Source organism: Rhipicephalus sanguineus, chromosome 10 (assembly GCF_013339695.2).
Source record: "Rhipicephalus sanguineus isolate Rsan-2018 chromosome 10, BIME_Rsan_1.4, whole genome shotgun sequence".
Lineage (NCBI taxonomy): Eukaryota > Metazoa > Arthropoda > Arachnida > Ixodida > Ixodidae > Rhipicephalus > Rhipicephalus sanguineus.
Window position 1 is genome coordinate 16,828,101 of NC_051185.1, and position 20,074 is coordinate 16,848,174.

General features: G+C 45.8%; 1 protein-coding gene and 1 long non-coding RNA gene across 2 annotated transcripts in view; both read right to left on the bottom strand.

Annotated features, from left to right (window-relative positions):
- LOC119407139 (uncharacterized) overlaps positions 1 to 10,461 on the bottom strand; it is a 55,365-nt gene extending 44,904 nt beyond the window's left edge. The window contains exons 1-2 of the mRNA XM_037674000.2: positions 9,258 to 10,461; positions 5,028 to 5,320 (exon numbers count right to left, since the gene is read on the bottom strand). Of these exons, the coding sequence (XP_037529928.2) occupies positions 5,028 to 5,320; positions 9,258 to 9,650 (686 nt within the window). The 5' untranslated portion in view covers positions 9,651 to 10,461. The remainder of the gene's footprint in view (positions 1 to 5,027; positions 5,321 to 9,257) is intronic.
- A 5,392-nt stretch (positions 10,462 to 15,853) lies between these two features.
- LOC125760114 (uncharacterized) lies at positions 15,854 to 17,676 on the bottom strand. Its single transcript, XR_007417777.1, has 3 exons — positions 17,515 to 17,676; positions 17,137 to 17,214; positions 15,854 to 15,989 (listed from the first exon to the last, which is right to left on the bottom strand). It is a non-coding gene; the product is annotated as an uncharacterized LOC125760114 (long non-coding RNA).
- Positions 17,677 to 20,074: the final 2,398 nt, after the last annotated feature.

The following is a 20,074-nucleotide window of genomic DNA, read 5'->3' on the forward strand; positions in this document are numbered from 1 at the left end:
TACAACAGAGAAAATTGCAGCATGAAGAGTCAAATTACATCGTTCTGACTACCGAAGTGGTACCTTTGTAAATGTCTAAATCATGCCCGGACTGTAGGTCATTAATTTCACAAAGTTCAGAAGGCATGCAGTGCTTCTGTGAATTTATCTGACACATTACATGATCACTCTCTTCTTTTATAATTCACTACACATATATATATAACAACAACAGGCAATGTTAACATAAAGAACATTCTTAGATGCAGGGACGGTTTTCTCGATGGGGTTGGAATAAATGAAACATTGCACGATGGAGTGTTTGCATCACCATCAGATTTTTAAAAAACAAGCTAACAGAATTGGGAAGCAAAGCAGTTTTGCAGTTTTTTTTTTAATCTGCAAAAGCATGAACGATAAGTGCATCTCTCCATATCAACGAACTGCGAGAGGATAGCTGATTGTATTTCTTTGCGCTTGAATATCTAATTTGATGTATAAGATTTCCTAAGCATAGGCCATTAAGTGTAAGCACTTTAAATAGCCCAAATTATCCTGCCATGCCATACTCAAAAACTGTCATGACTGGGATAGTCTGTTTGAGCACACTAGTTTTCTGCATAAAGTATTTCCTTCGAGACTCGCTCTTGTGTCTCACAAGATTCACTGTTACCTTGACACAATGCCTGTGTCATGACATTCTTGTTACCACTATGAGGTTTCATGAAAGTCATGTCTCGGCATTCAATGTTCCCCATGGTAAAATATTCATGAATATTCATGACACGAGGTGCTTGTTCTTATGAAACAATGTTCATGACATGGCGTGGTAATCCCTGTTCCCATGACACGATGCTTGTGACATGACAGACTGATCATGACATGTATCATGACATTCGTGTTACCATTTTCAAGTTTTATGGAAATCATGTTTTGGCATTCAGTGTTCCCCATGGCAAAATATTAATGCATATCCATGACATGCAGCATTTGTTCTCATCCCTCAGTATCGATGACATGATAATCAGTACTCCCATGACACAATGCTTGTGTCATGACAAGGCAATCATGTCTCATGGCCTCTTGTGTTGCCATGTTGCAATATCATAAATGTCATGTCTCTTGACATTCAGCGTTCCCATGCATATTCATTGACATGTGAGGGTGTTTGCCGCTTCCAGGACATGACATATGACAACTGTTCCCATGACACAATGTTTGCAACAGAACATACTGTCATGTGACAAGTCTCACGACACTTTCGTGACAATTGTTGGCAAGTCTTGTGACACTCACTGTTGATGTTAACATTCATGATAACAGAGGCTTATTGTGTCCAAGAACAAACGTTTTAGGCAACAAATTCTTTGATGTAATAAAGCAGACAAAGGGTTGTACAGGCACAATCCCCTAACATGGGCAGCTGCACAACAAGTGCTCGAGCTACTGGCTGGCTGGCATTTTCCTACGTTATCTCCCATGCCACGGAAACCCGATACTAAGCGCTCTCAGAGTGCAGCTGATAGGGAGCCCACGGGTCGCGAGACACGGAAAGGGTTGTTTGCATGGAGACAACAGCCCACATTGCACAATTATTATCAGCCCTGCCTTTAAAAGCCCCACTTTCGTATGAACGAGAAGCTGTGAAAAAGCGAGTGTGTTCTGTCATATCTTTCAGCCATCACTTATCAAGGTGGCTGACTATGGTGTGTACGTAACACAAGCCGTCATACAATCATAAACATGCAATCTTAAACAATACTTAAATACCACGATGATTATGAGGAACTGCTGATCACAAAACAAACACATGAACCAACATCTGACTTTTCGCAAGCAGGAATGGCTTTTTCAAGTATTTGGGAATAAAAAGAGAGGATAAAAGGAAAAAAGGCGTTCATGCATGAAGGCGTTGTATCTGAGGTTAACTCAAGAGAACACAATAAAAGGGCAGCATGAATTTGTTAAACTGCCTGTGTTTTCTAGACATAGGGAATATAGAGGCCAATAAATAAATAAAACAAAAAGAAAATTACTTATACCATAATCAATATCTCAATTAAAGAAGCCAAAATATTTCAGTTTCTTGTGCAACTAATGCCTGCCTATTTGAGCCATCGCACGCTAGGATCGGCAACGTGATTTTTTGAAAATTCTGCAGTGCCATTCTGAAAGTATGCCAAGGTGAAAAAGCAAAGCTGTACCATAAAGGAAGATTAAAGGCAAATATTCAGTTGACGTGGACCGCTTACTATACCATAAACATTGAAGCACTTGTTTCTCTTCCCAAGAAAGTTTTTAGTTAAAGGGAAAACCGCATATCAGGGTTCCTGATACCCTGAGCACAATCCAACTCGCCAAGCCCAAACGAAATGTTGTGACTTTGCCTATGTCATCACAGGTTTTCAGGGTTGACATATGCAAAGTCATCAATGGTTTTCATGTAAACATAGCTGGCTACGTGAGCACACAAAACTGTGATCACCTAAGCACTGCGTTGACAGCTGTGACAGCAAGTTGGTGTCGATGTCGTGAGGTGGGGTGTTTCTCGTGCAGTTGCGCGACATGTGCTTTAACATTGATTCTAAATATGTTCTAGGCTATATCAGCCGTTGATACTTTGTAGATGATGCGCGTGTCCACACAAATCTATCCCACAAGTTATCTCGCCTTCAAAATCTTGTGTCGGTACTCTTTTAATTTCTCGATTACTAAAGCACTGGTATCGATAAGGTATTAACGTTTTAGCTGTCCTCGAGCACTAATCTTTTGCTGTACCCTCAGCTGTTATTTGCCTTTGGTGTGTCCTTAAGATGTAACAGGCAAAACTGCACAGAACAAAACACTGCTGGTTGTGACGCAAAGGAACAAATGCAAGTGCAAGTATCTGTATTCTCAACTGATGAACTGAGGCCCAGATGGCGGACAGCTGCTTTCAAGGAAGCAAGGTTACCGGCACACAATAAACAATGCCAGAATGGCCACACCGTTTTATGCCCTTGCATTGTTTCTTTCTTCCCCAAAAATTGTGTGTCTACGCATTTACCTTTCATGTATGACCGAGATGTAACCTGAATAAACGAGGTTACATTTCACAGCCTAATAATGGCCAACAAAAACTATTACAAAAGAGCACTTTTTTACTGAATCAGTTATAGAAGGTAGACGTAGCAAACAGAAGGCATAAACCACTGTTCAAAACGCTGGAACTTTAAGAAATATGCATGAAGGCTGTTCTGTGCACACGTGCACATGCTCTTGTTTCATTTGCCTTGAAACGTTTCATTTTTCTTAAATGTAAAAGGAATGAATGCTTGTATTAAGGTAAATAAAGTTTTGTTAGAACAGATTACTTGGCATGAAAATGAAACAACTTGTGAACATACAGGCAAGTTCAAACTAGACGAAAAAAAAGAAAGAACATGATTTTTTTAGCACGCGAGTTATGATAAAAAAAAAAACGCTTCCATCTCGCCGGCTTTGCGTGCTTCCGTATACGAGAATCCACAGCTGCACCTCGGTAACAAACCTGATGCTATGTAGAATAAAAAATATTCTTTTTTTTGTTCCGAGCAGCTGCCTTAGATGCTTACAATATTAACGTACCGCATGGAAACAGAGAATGCATTATAGAGTTTAACACCTCAAGCAAAGCTAAAAATGGGCCTGAACAACACAAATGGGTCCCTTGATCGATTCCCCATTCTTAGGGTCGTTTATTTCTGGGTTTTAAATTTTGTTAAATTCGGGGGCCAAAAATCGGGTGATATTTTTCAAGCTGAAAATTGGGGAGAAATCTCGTTTTTCGTGGAATCATACCGAAATTTGGGGACTTTTTTCGGGTTGAATGTACACGTGTTCTGAGTAATAAAGAGCTAGGCACGCTCGTTTGGTGGTTAGTTGAGAACCGCGTGCAGCGTCCACAGTGCTACCCGCACCTTGTGAAATTAGCTATTGATCACTGGAGTTTACTTAGCTCAGCTCAACAGGATCAAACTTCGTTGTCCTGGGGCGGGATCACTTTACTTGGTTAAAACCTAGCAAAAAATGGTAGCTCTACCCACAGGACCGCGGGATGCTTGTCCTTCACCTGTGAAAGACCGTCGTGCTAGCTGGTTTCTGCTCGAACCATAACTACATTCCCCCTGCTAATGTAGACACTACGCATGTTGAGAATTAAAGGTTCGTCGTTGGTGCCTAAAACATTAAGTTTCGCTGAACAGCGATGTCAGCATCAAGATGGTAAGTTGGGCGAGTTGGCTGAAGTTCATTTTTGATGACTCAAATAGCATATTTAGGCTTTAATTATCAAACCTCGGTGTAACGAACACGGATATAACGAATTATTGGTTATAACGAAGTACATGAAGAATAGTCTTGTCATAGATGCAGTGTTACAAATATACGTTTATAACGCATTTTTGGATATAACGAACGTATTTTCGTGACAGATGCGACTTTGTTATAATGAGGTTTGAGTGTATGGCTGTTGCCACTAACGTCCGTTCTATTTCGCTCTGTTTTGCCTAACATGTGGTACATTCATGCATATATACTGTAAGTGTTTTTTCAAATAAACTTAAGCTGCGAGTCGAGCGTATATCCTGTATACTCCTTTTCTCATCCTTCATTTAGTTACGCACTGTTTCATCAAAAAATATTTCAGAATTCCAGACAAAATTTGCCCAGACGTTCTTGTTTCTGACCTAAAACCAGCAGCACAAACGTGGGTGGGGAAAGTCACCTATCTGAAACACTTGACGTCACTTGAAGTGCTTGACGTAATGAAAATGAGTAAGCGCTATTGGACGGAGTGCTTATGCGAATTCTGTGGGTTAGACAGCAACTGCTGCAGGCGGAGCCGTCATTTTTTTTTTAGGCTGGAACAGAGCATGACGCTTAGGTACCGCAAGCTCTGTGCAACGTTTAAAAAAAGTTTTAAGAAAAGAGGGTTGTTATGCGGTTTCAGAATTTGGGGAGAAATCTGGTTTTACCTGAAAACAAGCAACCCCACCCACCCTTAACTACAACGCTAGCGATTCACTGACCGGCACGTGCCGCCATTGTAGCACAGGGAGGAGGACGATCGGGCGGCGCTGTCGGGGCCGCAGCGTGGCGAGAACTGGCACTCGTCGCCGTAGAAGTCGCCGAGGCAGGCGCAGCCGTAGCGGCTCCAGTCGGCTGCGGCCAGGCACACGCCCGTGAAGGAGCAGTGGTGCTCGAGGCAGGGGTCGGCGCGCATGCTCTCGTTGGCCTCGAGCATCTCGTACGTCAGGTTGAAGCCGTACACGTCCAGGAACAGGTCCAGCACCCGGTGGTGGATGTTGCCCGGTTCGCGAACCTGTAATTCAACACAGCTTTACTTTTGTGCATTTGAGTCCCAACACAGAGAACATGGATATAATGAATTAGCAGAGACGACGAAAGCATCTTAAAGGGTCCTTAAACCACCCAGAGGTCGAAATTTGGTTGTGGTGTTGCAGTTGTGCACAAGGCAACAACGAACACGTAGCCACAGGAATTTTTCAAAACGGGACCGTAATAGTAGAGTTACACATGTTTGATGATACAAAAGAGGCCCTCGCTTGTTTCGCTCTTTCCTTCGCTATGCTCCATTCGTCAGCTCGTCTATCCTCCTGGACGAGTGCATGCAATGGAGGAGCAGTGGCAAGCACGTGTAGCTGCCAGCAAACAAACATGTTCTTTCAGTGGATGACATAACCAGAGGCAAACGTTGATGTCAAGGCCACCACTGAGGATTATCGAAAGGCCCATAGAGGAGAAGGAATTGTTTCTTGGAATTTGTGGCGTCTTGCAGCTCGTAGCGCTGCCGTGTTTGGCATTGTTGATCGTGACAGCATTCTGAACTTGATGGGCACATTTACTTGAAATGTTAAAAAAAAAAATTATCTGAGCTTGTTTCGCGGCCCTTTAAAGCTTTTCTCATTAAGAGACGCAGCAATGTAAATGCGCAGCTTTTCTCGTATCTCTCGCTTTGTAACACTTATATGTGAGATAACGCTTATGCCTCTAATTCTTAACAGATGGGATATGGTACAACTAAAGCACTTTTGGTTCAAACAAAGCTCGTTATAACGAAAATAAACTGTACTTTTGATTGGTCTATACTCTTACTTGGGCTAATAGAAGAGAGAATTAGCATTTCAGTCACGTAGAGCTAAGGCTAGCAATCTTAATGCTGCCAGTATTATGATAAACAATAACATCATGCATGTTCCTTGTTGTTGTGCTTGCGTGTTGCAGCTGCAGCAATTTCAACAACACAATGAGCCAAGATGTCATTTTCCGCCGCGTTAACTTTCTGAATAAAGGAACTGGTTTGCAGGAGCGCACTCATAAAGTAAATTATTCAGAGCACTCCAATTGAGAGCAAGTACATATCCTTGTTCTATGGTTTCGAGGGTTCCAATGCTCTATTGATGAAAAAAAAAATTTGAATCTGGCAGACCCAAAGCAAAAAAAATGACAAGTGTAAATACATTCCAACTACTTCTGTAAATGACTTAGCAGGTTTTCACTGCAGACAAAAGAGGAGATGAGGCAGCGACTGTTACCTAGAAATGCAAGGAATAACAACAGCTGTGCAACCAAGCAAGGTAGTTGTCACCAAGAGCAGGCAATGAATTACAAACACGTGGTTATGAAAAAAAAAATCGAATATATACTAGCAACACAGCACTCCAGCCAACTGTCACCTTTGACATTAACTGGTGCGGCGCCCGTGCTGCCCTGCAAAAGGCCATCAATTTTTTTATCACCTTGTTTACGTTCAATCTAAACGACAAAGGCTGGCTTCCTGACGGACATATCTACACCTGACTGAATTCTGTTTCTTGATCCTCATTTTACAATTCATTTCGCAAAAAAAAAAGAAGAGTAGCGAAGTTATATGGATGAAGAAAAAATATTCTGCATTGTTTTGGAGACTAACGCAGTACTTGGAGTAAAGAGAAAGAAAGCAATGCTTAGACATTGCAAATGTTCACTGTAACTTAACTATTGATTTCTGAATAATAGTACAAATATGCATACAGTTCACTATAAATTCAATGTTGTTTTTTAATGCAAAAACTGTCAATTGACAATTTTTGCAAGGTCAAACTGTCGAAAGCAGGTTGTCGACTTCCCCCTTGTCTGCCTTATACACCACCTTCTAATTGCAGTGATTAACTACGCTAATTAATTATGACATTTATTTTTATAATGTCCCCACACCTGTGGCGTATTTTTTTATTACATCCTCAATACTGACAAGTATTCAAAATGTAGCAAGCATGCTTTGCCACGTGGCATGATGCCATAAAGAAGATGACACCTTGCCAACTTGTTCAGATTGTTTTGCGTTACGGCATTATGCAATGCAGAGGATCCTTCATTTATGGTTTTAAATATTTTCCAGCAAAGCTCTCTCCATATTGCCCTTTACTTGTTAAAGCAACAAAATGACAATGAGATTTTTAAAAATTAAGAAAAACATGAAACTAGCTTGCTGGCGGTTAAACATCAAAGTCATCCTGAGGTTAACATTGTGCAAATTTCAGTATATAAGGATTCACTTCACTTGACACCAGCCTTATTAGCATTTCATTTAACCTTCTGGAGACACTGGCAATGCCATAAACAACCAATCAATCACACGCGTGGTAGCCATTCAGTTACGACACCGAATGTTGAATGAGCAGACACAGCGGTTTATGTTTCGATGTGACGCGTGTAAGAATTACGACAGTGACGATGATATTTTTGCCTGCTTGAATTTAGCTGACACCAAGAGCAGAGCTGCGACACATGTGCAGATATTTTGCAGAGCACAACAATAGACTGTTTTGTTCGAGCTCTCCTTCTAGCACGCATTCAAAATTCGAAGCTATCAATGCATCGAAAGGAACAGCCATGAAACGGAAAATGACACTGCCCATACTGTGCGATTACGACTTCAGAAATTAAATTACTGGCAACAAAAGTTCACGTTTGTTGACTAATGTGTACGCTAAAATACTATTGCAGCTCTACGTTTATTTTATGCTACACAAGCAAGCACTTCAAAACATTTATTGTCGCAAGCTGGTGCATACATTACCTTTGCATCATGTGTATATGGTCATCCAATTCACATGACATATTCTCCACAAAGCATTCCATGTTTATGACCATAAATTGTGTCGTATGAAAATGGCCTGCAGACAACAGGGTACTTTCTTTGCACATGAAAAGCCACTGATTGGGTGAGAGGTGTTATGCTGCATTATATGTAAGACACCGTAGCAATTAAATCTGAATTAATCTAACAATTTCCTCTGGTGGCTGTGTTTATCTAGCACTTCCTGATCCAGCATTATTAAAAGCTTCGAGTAGGGCTCATGAATAATTTCCTACAGCTTTAAGGTAAATAATGTATATCATATGTGCATGACACCGAGTGCTAGTAGCTGATTACGTTTCGTTTTACACCTAAGTAGTAGACTGTAATACATCACGCACGTATACGCATACACTTTACATTCATTTGTAACCAGCTGCGATATTTCTGCCGTAACTACTGCTAATTCATTATTGTGAAAACAGTCGGGAAGATTCAATTAACATCTCTATTACAAGCCAAAGTACATGTATCGTCCGAAGGAGTACATAAACGTTTTATTTTAAAATGCGCGCTCTGCATTGAATGCTAGAGTTCTCGGCAAAATTGCAGGTAAGTGAGAATACTGATCCTTTTGCGAAAAATAAATCTTTGCACGAAAATGAAACGCTTCAATGCAGTAACGTAATTCGGAACAATATACCTGCGAAGCGCAGGTTTTCTACTGAGACACCAACCCGCCACGGTGCTCGACTGCTGACCCGAAGGTCGCGGGATCGAATCCTGGCCGCGGCGGCTGCATTTCGATGGATCTCGAGGCGAAATGCTAGAGGCCCTTACATTTCGGTTCACGTTAAAGAACACCCGATGGTCGAAATTTCCGGAGCCCTCCACTATACGGCGTTCCTCATAATCATATCGTGGTTTTGGGACGTAAAAACCCTACAATTACTTCATTATACTGAGACACCAAGTCGTGCACCGGCGGATCGCAATCACGCAAGTTCAGTGTAAGCGGAAAACGCAACTACAGAACTACATCGCGCGCGCTGTGAAACGAAAAGTTCGAATGCGAAAAATTGCGGGCCGATCAATCACCCTGATAGTCGGTGACCACATCGGATCGAGGAAATATCCCGAAAGGGCAAAAAAAAAAAAAAAAACTCGGGGCAATCACCTGAAAGTCGATGACCATGACGGGCTTGTTGCTCAGCACATGCGTGGGCTCTGACTCGGACGTGATGGAACCGATCAGCGTTCCGCCCATGTTGAGCTGCTCGTCCGAGTAGAACAAGTACTCCGACACGGTCACACCTTCGCGCATGTAGAACTGCGTCAAATAGAGCGCCACTCGCTGCCTTGGTGCCGCCTCGAGCACCCATCGGCACGCGATGGGCACCGGGTAAGGGCGCGGAAAACCCGGAGTGCTTATGACGCCCCTCGGTCCGTGCAGCACGCCTCCACAGTCGCGGAACACTTCTGCGGCTTCGGCGCGAGGCACGAACACGAGAGCCGCGAGCACGACACAGCAGCTGACGACAAACGCTGGGACGCAACGCCGAGCTGTCATGACAGAATCACAGGCGCCGGAATAGCCGTACACGGGGGGAAAGGAAACACCGCACCACCAACTTGAAGCACAAAGATACACTTTCCTTCGTTGGTCTTCACTCGCCTTTCACAAAAGCCGAGTTCTCAGATCTGCCGCGCCCGTTGTATCCGGCAATGCGAGATGTTCCTTGGCCTTCGTGTCAGACGTGTTCGGGCAGCAGCGCTGAACGAATCGATCACGGAGAGACGCCGCGCGGTTTCCCGAGCTCGCCTCCATCGGATCTGGGCTGCGCCTGGAACAAAGTGGCCGGAGAGGATACGTTGTTGGTTACACTGCGGTGTGAAACGAGCGTGTGGGCGCGCGAAGCTCAGCGCTGATGCCTCACGCGCGGAGAGAAATAGGGATTTTAGCGCGCGCGTCTCTCCGCTTACCGCCACCTATTTGAACGATCGATGCAAGAGCAGCAGGAGGCCCGGGCTACGAGGATCGGAACGGGAGGCTGCAGCGACACTGGAGACGACTAACCCCGGCGCCGTAGGGCGCGCGTACGCGCACTGAATGAACCCCGCTCGTCCCATGGGCCTGCTTGGACGAGAACGCAAAGTCCGCCGTGCAAGTCAAACCGGTTGCAGTGTAGAGACCGCTGTGACCCGGCGCCGCGTCTCATCGACGCCTCCGGAGTCGGCATTGGGGTGTTCTGGCGCTCGGCTCCCACAGCCCTACGTAGCGGCAGGCCCGGAACGCGGGTTCCTCACGCAGTAGCAGACGCCTTTACGTCAACGCGCTCCGCTGGTTTCGCTCGACGCCGAGCGGCACAGATACACCGTGCACTTGCTTGCGCACGCAAGAAAACGCGCGCTTTGCCAGCGCGCGCTGCGCGCAACGCCGCTGTCGCTGCCCGTCGCGACATCTATCGCCGGGGAGGCGCGCCTCGCATCGGTTGCTCCCGCGGCTGTTGACGACGACCTATTTCGACACGCGCATGCAAATAAGATAAAGCGGCGAACAAATACAAAGAAAAAGCTTGTAAATAGGCACTCGTGGCTCGTCACTTGCGTCAGCGCTTCCTGAAAGATAACTTGAGAGAGAGAGAGAGAAAGACAGGCACAACAAGTGGCGCGAACTTTTCCCATGTTTAAAGAAAGCCGTGAACTCACTTGACGTTGACTTCGGGAGTTAAAGGGTTGCAGCAAATTACCTCGCTTAGGTGTTTCCTCTTAACAACTGGCTACATAAAACGCCTGCAATGTAGTAAGTGAATCCCAGAGTGTGCCGTCAGAGAACGCCAACTGCAGGGCGTGGTTATATACATATATATCAAACCTTCATATAGTTGTAGAGAAATATCGTTCGACAGTGACTCAGCATAACTGTACCACACATCACAGCGCTTTGTCCTGATTGGCTGGTGCACTGGAACGTCTCGACTACCCCCTACCAACGCGCGTAGCAACGGCACGGGACGATCGAGTGAAGAATTTCAGGCTGGCATGGGGAAGTTTGTTTGTGGTAGTAATAGAAGGCGGTTTATTTGACACAGACTATTGAGGAAAGGAGACTTTCTTTGGGCATACCTCCGTCTCAGGCTGTGATGTGCCAAAATGTGTGTTTCTTCACTCATTTTGTATCGCTGGCTGTACATACTATGCTGTTGAGATGCCAGCGGAACAAATTGAGTAGTAGTAGTACAAACTTTATTGAACTGAAGGGAATTAGGGCGAAAGTGGGTGGGTCCCCTAGTCCAGGGCCCCACTGGCCTTTGCGGCTCGCTGGGCCTGATCGAGTAGAGCTACTTGGCTCTCCCGATCATAGCTCGCAAGCCAGACCTCCCACTGCCTCTGCACCAAGGACATGTGTCCGGGTACTGCGTTGGGTGGATTTTGTTGAGAATTAACAGATTGGGGTACGTGTTAGTTTAACTGGCGCCAGTCCCTAGCCTGCCCGATATCGAGTTTGGGGTGTGGAGGGCTGAATTTTTGCCTTTCTTTCCTTTGTGCCTCCAGGATGTCGCGTGGGGTGACTGGAGGTTCGTCGAGAGTCTCGATCGGTGCCCGGACCTCTCGTTACCCTCCAGCCCCGCATGTGCAGGGCACCCAAGAACTTGTTCCAGAGGGGTGTCGTCGAATGTCGTACGCTTTATTCTAGGTACACACAAATTTCAAAGGAGTGGGGAAGCAAGTACGGAGGAGACAAGTGTCCGGCACGTGTGTTTCACGCTGGGGAGGGAGTGATCGAGTCCAGCTACCCGACTGACAAGTTGTCCTGGGCGTAGGAAGGGAGAAAAGGAAAGGCATGAACGAAGGTGCATATGGTGTTTACGCCAATAACAGGACTGCCTGCCAAACAATTAAACGACATCTAATAAGTTAAGGTAGATTAATGCTGAATGTTCTTTGGAAGTTAGTGCTAGTCAAAGCGGAAGGACGGAGAGAACTAGGTCACCTCGTCCACGCTTGCCATTTCGTGGTATCCATTCCGATGTTCTCAGGATCATCTGTTGTCTGTTCTTCACATAACGTGTCCTGCCCAAGTCCTTTTTTTTTTTTTTAATATCTACTAGGATATCAGCTACGCCTGTTTGTTCTCTGATCACTCTAGTTTGTATTCTCATGGAGTCGTCAGCGACCATGTCAACAACCGTGAGCTCAGCGCTAAAGTAAGCAAAACACCCGCGAGATACGACATCACGATGACTATCAATGGAGGACAAGTCACAAACGGGTGCCGATCGTTGCTACCGATAGAGTGATAGAGAGATAACCACATGCCACAGGGTGCCAAAGATAGGCGCGACGTTGGGGTACAGCAATCAAGTTCTCTGTAGTTGTGGCGCGAATTTTCACGCCCGGGCACCGCTGTTTACTGCCCCGTTGTGTTTTCTCCATCAACACGCACGGATTCACAGAACGCGCTCCGAGGCCGCGCACTACGAGCATTGCCTGGCATTGCAGGCCCGTCGTGTCACACGCTGCGCTTTCAGGAACTCGGCGCCGGTCCAAGAAAGAATACGGACGCGTGGAACCCCCGAAGGTCGCGGCGTGGTTTGAAGGAAGGGGGACAAACACAACGAAGCGAGGGTGGTGCGGCGGGGTGTGTGCCTTTGGGCGTTCGTCGCCGCTGCCGCATAGCTTCGCGTTTTAGCTGTTCTCTATACCTCCCCCGCGCTCAGTTCCTGGAAGATTTATGCGTGCCGCTGAGCCTGTTGTCAAAAAACCCGGTCCCCCCGCGAACCTGGGCCATTCGTGTCGGGACCGGAAGTCGTTGAACTTGTAGAGGAAGAGAGAGAACAAATAGCGAACTCCACCAGCGCCTCCTCGCGCTGACTCCACCCACCATTCAATTGTCGGCTTTAGCGGCGACGTCGTTCAAGTGCCGCACGTGCGCCACCAGCGTCAATCCGCACGGTCGTTTGTTTTCCCGAGTTTGTCTTCTCAAAGACTTTTCTGAGCACCGCCGCGGTTAGCCGGCTATTTGCTGCTCGAGAGTTGGATTGTGGAAGAGGGGGATGACAGGCCGTGATGTCACTAATGGCGGATCTTTCAAGCGAGAAGCTAGGGCGAGAGCTTGGAGGCTTATTCTGAGACGATCGCTTTTGGGGTAAATCGCTCTCGGTGCGCGCTGACTGGTTGTTTATGGATTCATTGGACACGCCAGCTTCTACGTCGCCGAAAGTGATGGCCCATTAGGTACCCGTCACTGACCAGCGGCCACGACGCAGCTCTTACTCAGTACAGCCGGCATCGGCTGCCAGGGATACCAAGAATATGAGACGCTCGTAAAACACATCGACCTTCTGTGCACCTTTCCAGCGAAGGCTCCCTGGGTGCCGCCATAATTCATGGGCAGTTGTAAATATGCGTGACCCCCACAAAAAACGCACTGCCGGGCCCAGTTTTGCTACTTCTACTCGCTAGGCTTGTTTTCTGGCGCTACTGTCACATCTCCAAATCTCCATTGACAGGTGTTTTTACGACTTTCCTTACTTTACGGTCTGTGCACCCGCCAGGGGTCTCCACCGTCGCATTGCCCCCCATTGCCATTGTGGCCATTTTCTCATTACTATATCGGGAGGCCATCCTCTATACCCTTGATACAGTAAACCACTACAGTTCACTGTACCCTCGATAAGGCAAGGGAAGCGGACGCTTTGTCCCCGTCGAGTGATGGCAGGTTTTCGACCTCTACGTGAAATTCAACACGTTTTTCAGGAATGCTAGGTTTTTGACCATGAAGGTCAAGTACAATAAAATATGTTGGGCTCTAGCGAAGCACAAGAATGCGGAAGACGGACTCAAAACGCACGCTAGAGTTATACCGATCTTTCCAACCTTGATCTGATGGCAGAAAAAAAATTCGGGCGGGGAAGGGGGGGGGGGATGAGGCGCGGGGTCACGTGCCCGATGTGCCACCCCCAGGTTACACCACTGCCCCCGGCCAGTTGTTCTAAGTGTATACTGTGGCATCCCGCGACGCAAGAGTCGTTGCTTGAACTAAACGCCATTATGACGCTACATTAAGGCTTAAGCGACGTAAATAGCTGCCGTGGTCACCAAGGACAAGCAGGCGCGGCTGCTTCCCACTCACCCGCTGCCGCCAAAAGCACACGCGTCGGCGTATAGTGCGGATTAGACTCTTAAATCATTTGCGCTATGCTTTGTTGACTGAATATTTGCAGTGTCCTATCCATCTGAGACTTCAAACGGTATATGCATTTCTTGCAGTATGCGCTCTTTAGAACTGTTTTTTGTAGTACACAGAAATAGTGGCGTATTACCATTTATTTAGAATGAAATCAGTGAACAGAATTTTTTATGAATGCATGGTAGGAATCCGTTCAAACTGCGACCTTTTTCCGCGGTATGCTGTCCTCATGAGGCTATCTATCTATCTATCTATCTATCTATCTATCTATCTATCTATCTATCTATCTATCTATCTATCTATCTATCTATCTATCTATCTATCTATCTATCTATCTATCTATCTATCTATCTATCTATCTATCTATCTATCTATCTATCTATCTATCTATCTATCTATCTATCTATCTATCTACAATTAGGAATTTATACTCAGAAAATTGTAATTGTAACGGAATTAATGTTCAAACAGACAGTCCCGTGAAAGGAATTATGTCTCAAAGGCCTTGGGGACCAAAGCTAACGGATGTACTAAACTTGGTTAGCTACAGATGGTGATAGATTTAGTAACACCTGATTTTAAGAAGCAGGCTTGCTGACTATTTGTCACCGGCACATTACAAACAGGATGTTGATGTCGTCATTACGAGAGCTTGCGGCCGATTGGGAACAATGACAAAGCGTTTTTTTTTTTCCTTACGCCCTCGAAACCTTTGGAGCCATGGAGCTCTATTTGTGTAGGCTTCGGCATGCGGTACGGTTTTAATCAACCCGACTAACGAGCGAAAGCCTGTTTGACCTTGTTTACAACGCCGTTATCCAGAAAAAGAGGCGGTTCCGGCCGCGCCGAAGGCAATTTTATCGTAAACCCCGACCAAGTACACACGACGTGTACCGAAACTTGCGACCTAATAGTCAAAGTGCGCAGTTGTTTTTTTTTATCACTTTTAGTGGCAATGTTTTTGCGAGATGAAACGCGCCCGCTCTTCAAACACGCGAGCGAGACCTGCTTGCTCCGACGAAATTTTGTGTCTTTGTGGCTTGTACTTGGACGAAATTTTTGCCAGTGAATGACATCCGTTTGCTTATATATATCTTATATAGCTTATATGTTTACTTATATCTTTGTTAACAGTTAAAAGGGAAGGGGGGGAGTCATCAACCCAGACAACGCAAAGGCATCCTAGGGACATCCAAATGACATCCCTTTTGGGAGTTCGGGACATCCAAAAGACGTCCCACACAAGGTGGAAAAACATCCCAAGTGATACAAAAAAAGACCTTTTTGGGATGTCCCAAAACTGCATGCGTGTGGGATGTTATTGGGACATGTGGCCACTTTTTACTGCAGGATTATTTCAAAAGGGTGGGACATCTGCTCCCATAACATGTTAACTTGCTTCATCGCGCTCGACCACCCCCTACCTGAGAGAGCCAGTTGCCTCTCCAGGAAAGCATATTCCTCGTCCAACCAACCCACTTTTTTTTCACATAGATAACTAGATAACTTAAAACCAAGTCATGTGTTCAGAAACCAAGCAACATGCATGGAACATCAAGTGACCAGCAAAAACGATTTATTGCCTCACTATTATATGGCACTACAATCATGCCGAGAAGGACAGAGAACTTGGTATTGATGAGCGTGTAGTCTAAGGTGCACACTTTCGAGTGGAGGGCCTTCCATGGCGTCCAGCAAAAGGGCTTGCAGAGGCAGCTGAGGACAACAAAAACAAAGCCTGCATGTATGTATACGTACTGCACACAACATGCATGAAAATGGTGAACAACAGGAACATAGCATGACTATATTGTCTTATGTCCTCCTGAGACAGGGTTAAACCTCATTCCAGATGCACAAGTGCCTGCTTTTACTTATTGCTTTGTCAACACTAGAATCATGAGAACTCTGTATTTATGAGCATGACATCTGGGGTGCACGCTTTCAAACGCAGAGCATTCCAGCTGGCGTCCAACAGCAGGGCTCGCAGAGGCAGCTGAGAACAAAAACAAAGCCTTAATGTACATGTCCATACTGCACACACAAACGCACAAAGATGGTGCACAACGGGGATATAACATGCCTATTTTGTCCTGTGTGTGTGTTAAGAGGTTAAAGGGACCGACAACCAACTTTTATGGTACCTATTTTCTTTAATGCGACAGAAAGCTTACCAGTCAGAGTGTATAATCAAGGAATGGTGATGTGGAAAATGCCGTGAAACATTTGTAAATCGAATTTTTCTATCTGCGACGGATATGAAGTCGTATACACACGTGACAAGACATGATGCAAACAGTGAGCGTGACAGCGGTTCGTGTTCGAGCGCGGCGGTTTACTGCGTGTGTGTGTACTCGCGCGCATGCGCTGCGGCTCGACATGGTCCACTGGCTACCGCGAAGGCAGCGCCGTTACTTGTCACCATGCAACTCCTTTTACCTCATAAGCAGCACAGAATAGAGCGGGGATGGATAGTAATATACATACTAATATCTTTAGGACCGATAATGGCACACATGACGGTATCAGATTACCTGACTTTGTACAGCAAAGTGATCAACTCCGCAATCTAGCTTCAAGGCTCTTGCGATAGGTTGCACAACATGCCTTTTTTTGTTACTTTTAAACACATTTTAGAGATATAAATCCTACTCACAGCGCGAAAAGGATGCTGGAATATGTCAGTATATAGCGCGGTCTTTTCATTTCTGACAGGATCTAATCACAAGTTCTGGCCAGTTGTCGGTCCCTTCTCCTTTAAGCCTGGTTCATACTGAAGTGCTTGTAAACAACAATGCACAATTTTACTTATTGCTTTACCAACGAAATTCATGCCAGGAATGACAAAGGAATTGGTATTTACGAGCATGACGTCCAAGGTGCACGCGTTTAAACACAGAGCCTCCCAGCTGTTGTCCAGGAGCGGGGTTCGCAGAGGCAGCTGAGGAAAAAAAAACAAATCCTTCATGTATATGCATATCCACTGCAAGCACAAATATGCATGAAAGTGGCCCACAAAACAAACATAGCACAACTGTGTTGTTGCATGTCTGCTAGTTTAAGAGGAGTAAAACCTGCTTCATAATTACTTGCTCATAAGCAGAAATTTCTCCTTTTAGCTTACTCTAATTATGTCGGTTACGACTTTCGCATTTACAAGCATGAAGTCTAAGCTGCACGTTTTCCGTCTCGTAACCTGCATGCCTATGTCCAGGAAGCTGAGCACATTCTATGTCATTACCGGTAGGCAAAGGTGCAGACATTTGGGGTAAAGGTGCACACCAGGGGCACCACCACTAGAAGCAGCTGAAAAAAAAGAAAAAAGATCATGTAATATGTATACACAGCTAGCACATGCAAAAAGAATATCATTGTGCATATCACAAATGTGCTACATTTGTTTGGAAGTAAAACCTACTTGACAAACAGTGGGCTAGTTGGTCATTTCGGTTGTGTGAAACTACTTGACTGCTGGTAAAGGATGAAAACAACATGCACTGAAAAAAGGCGGAGGTATCGGGAAGCCAGACAAGGTGCCAATTGCTAATATGCACCAAGTGACTGAGCAACAGGTTCTGCTGCTTCATAGAGATGTAGCAGAAACACCAACATACATTTTTCAGTTTCTTGTTTCAGTAAGGCAAAAATCATGATCATAATCACAAACGATACGGTATATACCAGTACAAAACTGGGCTGTGCCCTTTTCTTCTGATAACCGGCTAACTGATGGCCAGCAGCTGGACTCACACGTGCAACTGAATAAAAGAATAGCAAGAATATGCGCTGTTTTGAACATAAGTTCTGGCTTTTCTTACAAATGGTGTCATAATGAGAGCAAAAAATTTGGTACTGGGCATAAACTGAGGGCAAGCCAGTCTTGTGTGCAGCAATGCTTAATTCATGTCCACAGCCCACTACAAATGGTTAAGGCAGTGTCTATTATCCCGGTAGCCGGGAGAATTTCTGAAAACAATTTCTCCCGGCAGTCGCCTCCCATTGGCTCTGCGATGTCACGTGACAAAGCTACCGGAAAAACTGCCGGTGAGAAGCGCGAAGCGGCTCGTGGTTTTCCACAAACGTGAGCACATTATTTTCCTGTTGCTCAGTGAAGGCCCTCTGCGCCCTCCGGGCGCGGAAAACTAATCGTGGCTTCGTCCTCGCTTCGCGAGTGCGGCCATTTCGCTGACGCTCAATGGCCGGTTGGCAGGGTCTCCGTCACGCGCTACTGGCCGCTGTCGCGGCCACGCGCTGTTTAGCCCGCGCGCCTGCCCCTTCGGGGCAGGCGTGCGTCCGTGCCAGCGTCCGTGGTGGGCCCGTGTCATTGGGGCGCACGTAACCCACGAGCTGCTTCACGCATCTCACCGCAGTTTTCCCGGTAGTTTTGTCACGTGACTTCGCAGAGCCAATGGGAGCCAACTGCCGGGAGAAATTTTTTTCAGCAATTCTCCCGGCTGCCGGGAGAAGAACGTGCTAAGAACGTGCTGATTGCAGTAATCCAGGCATGTCAAGTACTTACCGAAGAGGTGGAAAAACGTTGAAATCGGCAAGATCTTGCAACCAGGCAAACACCTACGGCATGCGCGCTTGTGATTTTTCGACGAAACGTCACGGATCAAACACCTAAAAACGAGGCCAACGAAGAGTCTGATGTAGTCTGATCTATCCGAACTCCAAACACGCCGGGCGCCATGATGGCGATGGCAATGTCTGCGCAGTGCTCGCAGCAAATCGTCCACTATTTGAGCAGGTGTTGGCTCGCAGTAAGCGCAATTAAAGAACAATTGCGTATTAAACCTAAGAAAGAAAACAATAAAATAACAATATTTCATTCAATTCTTCTAAAGTTAATATGTCGGTGTTTTTATAAATACGACACCACCACACCACCGCTCGTGCGGTGCGGCCGCTGTTGCCGCCGTTCTCTGACCTTTCACGAAAAGCACGGCGTGCGTGGCGCGAGTACGTGCGCCGTACCGCTGTACCGCCTTTACCAAGTGCAACACTTGCTCACGCAGACAGCAATCGATCCCTCGTCCTCATAACGGCGCGACATTTAGAAAGAAACAAAAAAAAAAGAACAAACGAACACTTTCACAAAAAACGCGGATATTGTTTTTCATGTGCATGTAGATATGCAATTGTGCACGCGCGCCAACCATGCTCTCCGGCGGAGTTGCTGTTTCCGATTGTTTAGGATCGCCAGTTTTCAACACGGTAGCTTATTTCACCGCTAACTTGAAGTCCCAATCAGATCCTACAAGGGATGTTTTAGGAATGATCCCTATGCACATGTCTAAAGGACATCCTAAAAACCACCTTGTTGGGATGTGGGACGTTTGGACTTTTTTGGGAAGTCCCTGGGATGTAGTGTGCTGTCTGGGAACCTATTTTATTTATAGCACAAAGCTACTAGGAAATCCGTACAAATTTCTCAAAACGGAAGCTCACCAGTTGACCAAAAATTCGTCCTGCTGCGGGGTTCCCGACCGAGACCAACGCCTTTTTTTTTTGGGGGGGGGGGGGGGGGGGGGGGGGGCGTCGCCATACCACTTGAACCAGGCAAATTTTAGGGGTGAGTGACATTTCTTCTCTCTCTGTCGCTTCTTCTTCTTCTTCTTTTTTTAAGTAGGTAATGTGATCATTGTGGTTTATTTTTTATTGGCAGCTTCGTGTGTTATTGCTTCATTGTTGCTAAAAAAAGCTGTTCGGCGTCGATGGCGTGGAGATTTCTGATAGTGCATGTTGTAGCGTGATTGCCCCCCCCCCCCCTCTTGTTTTTCTTTCTCTGACACGTTTAC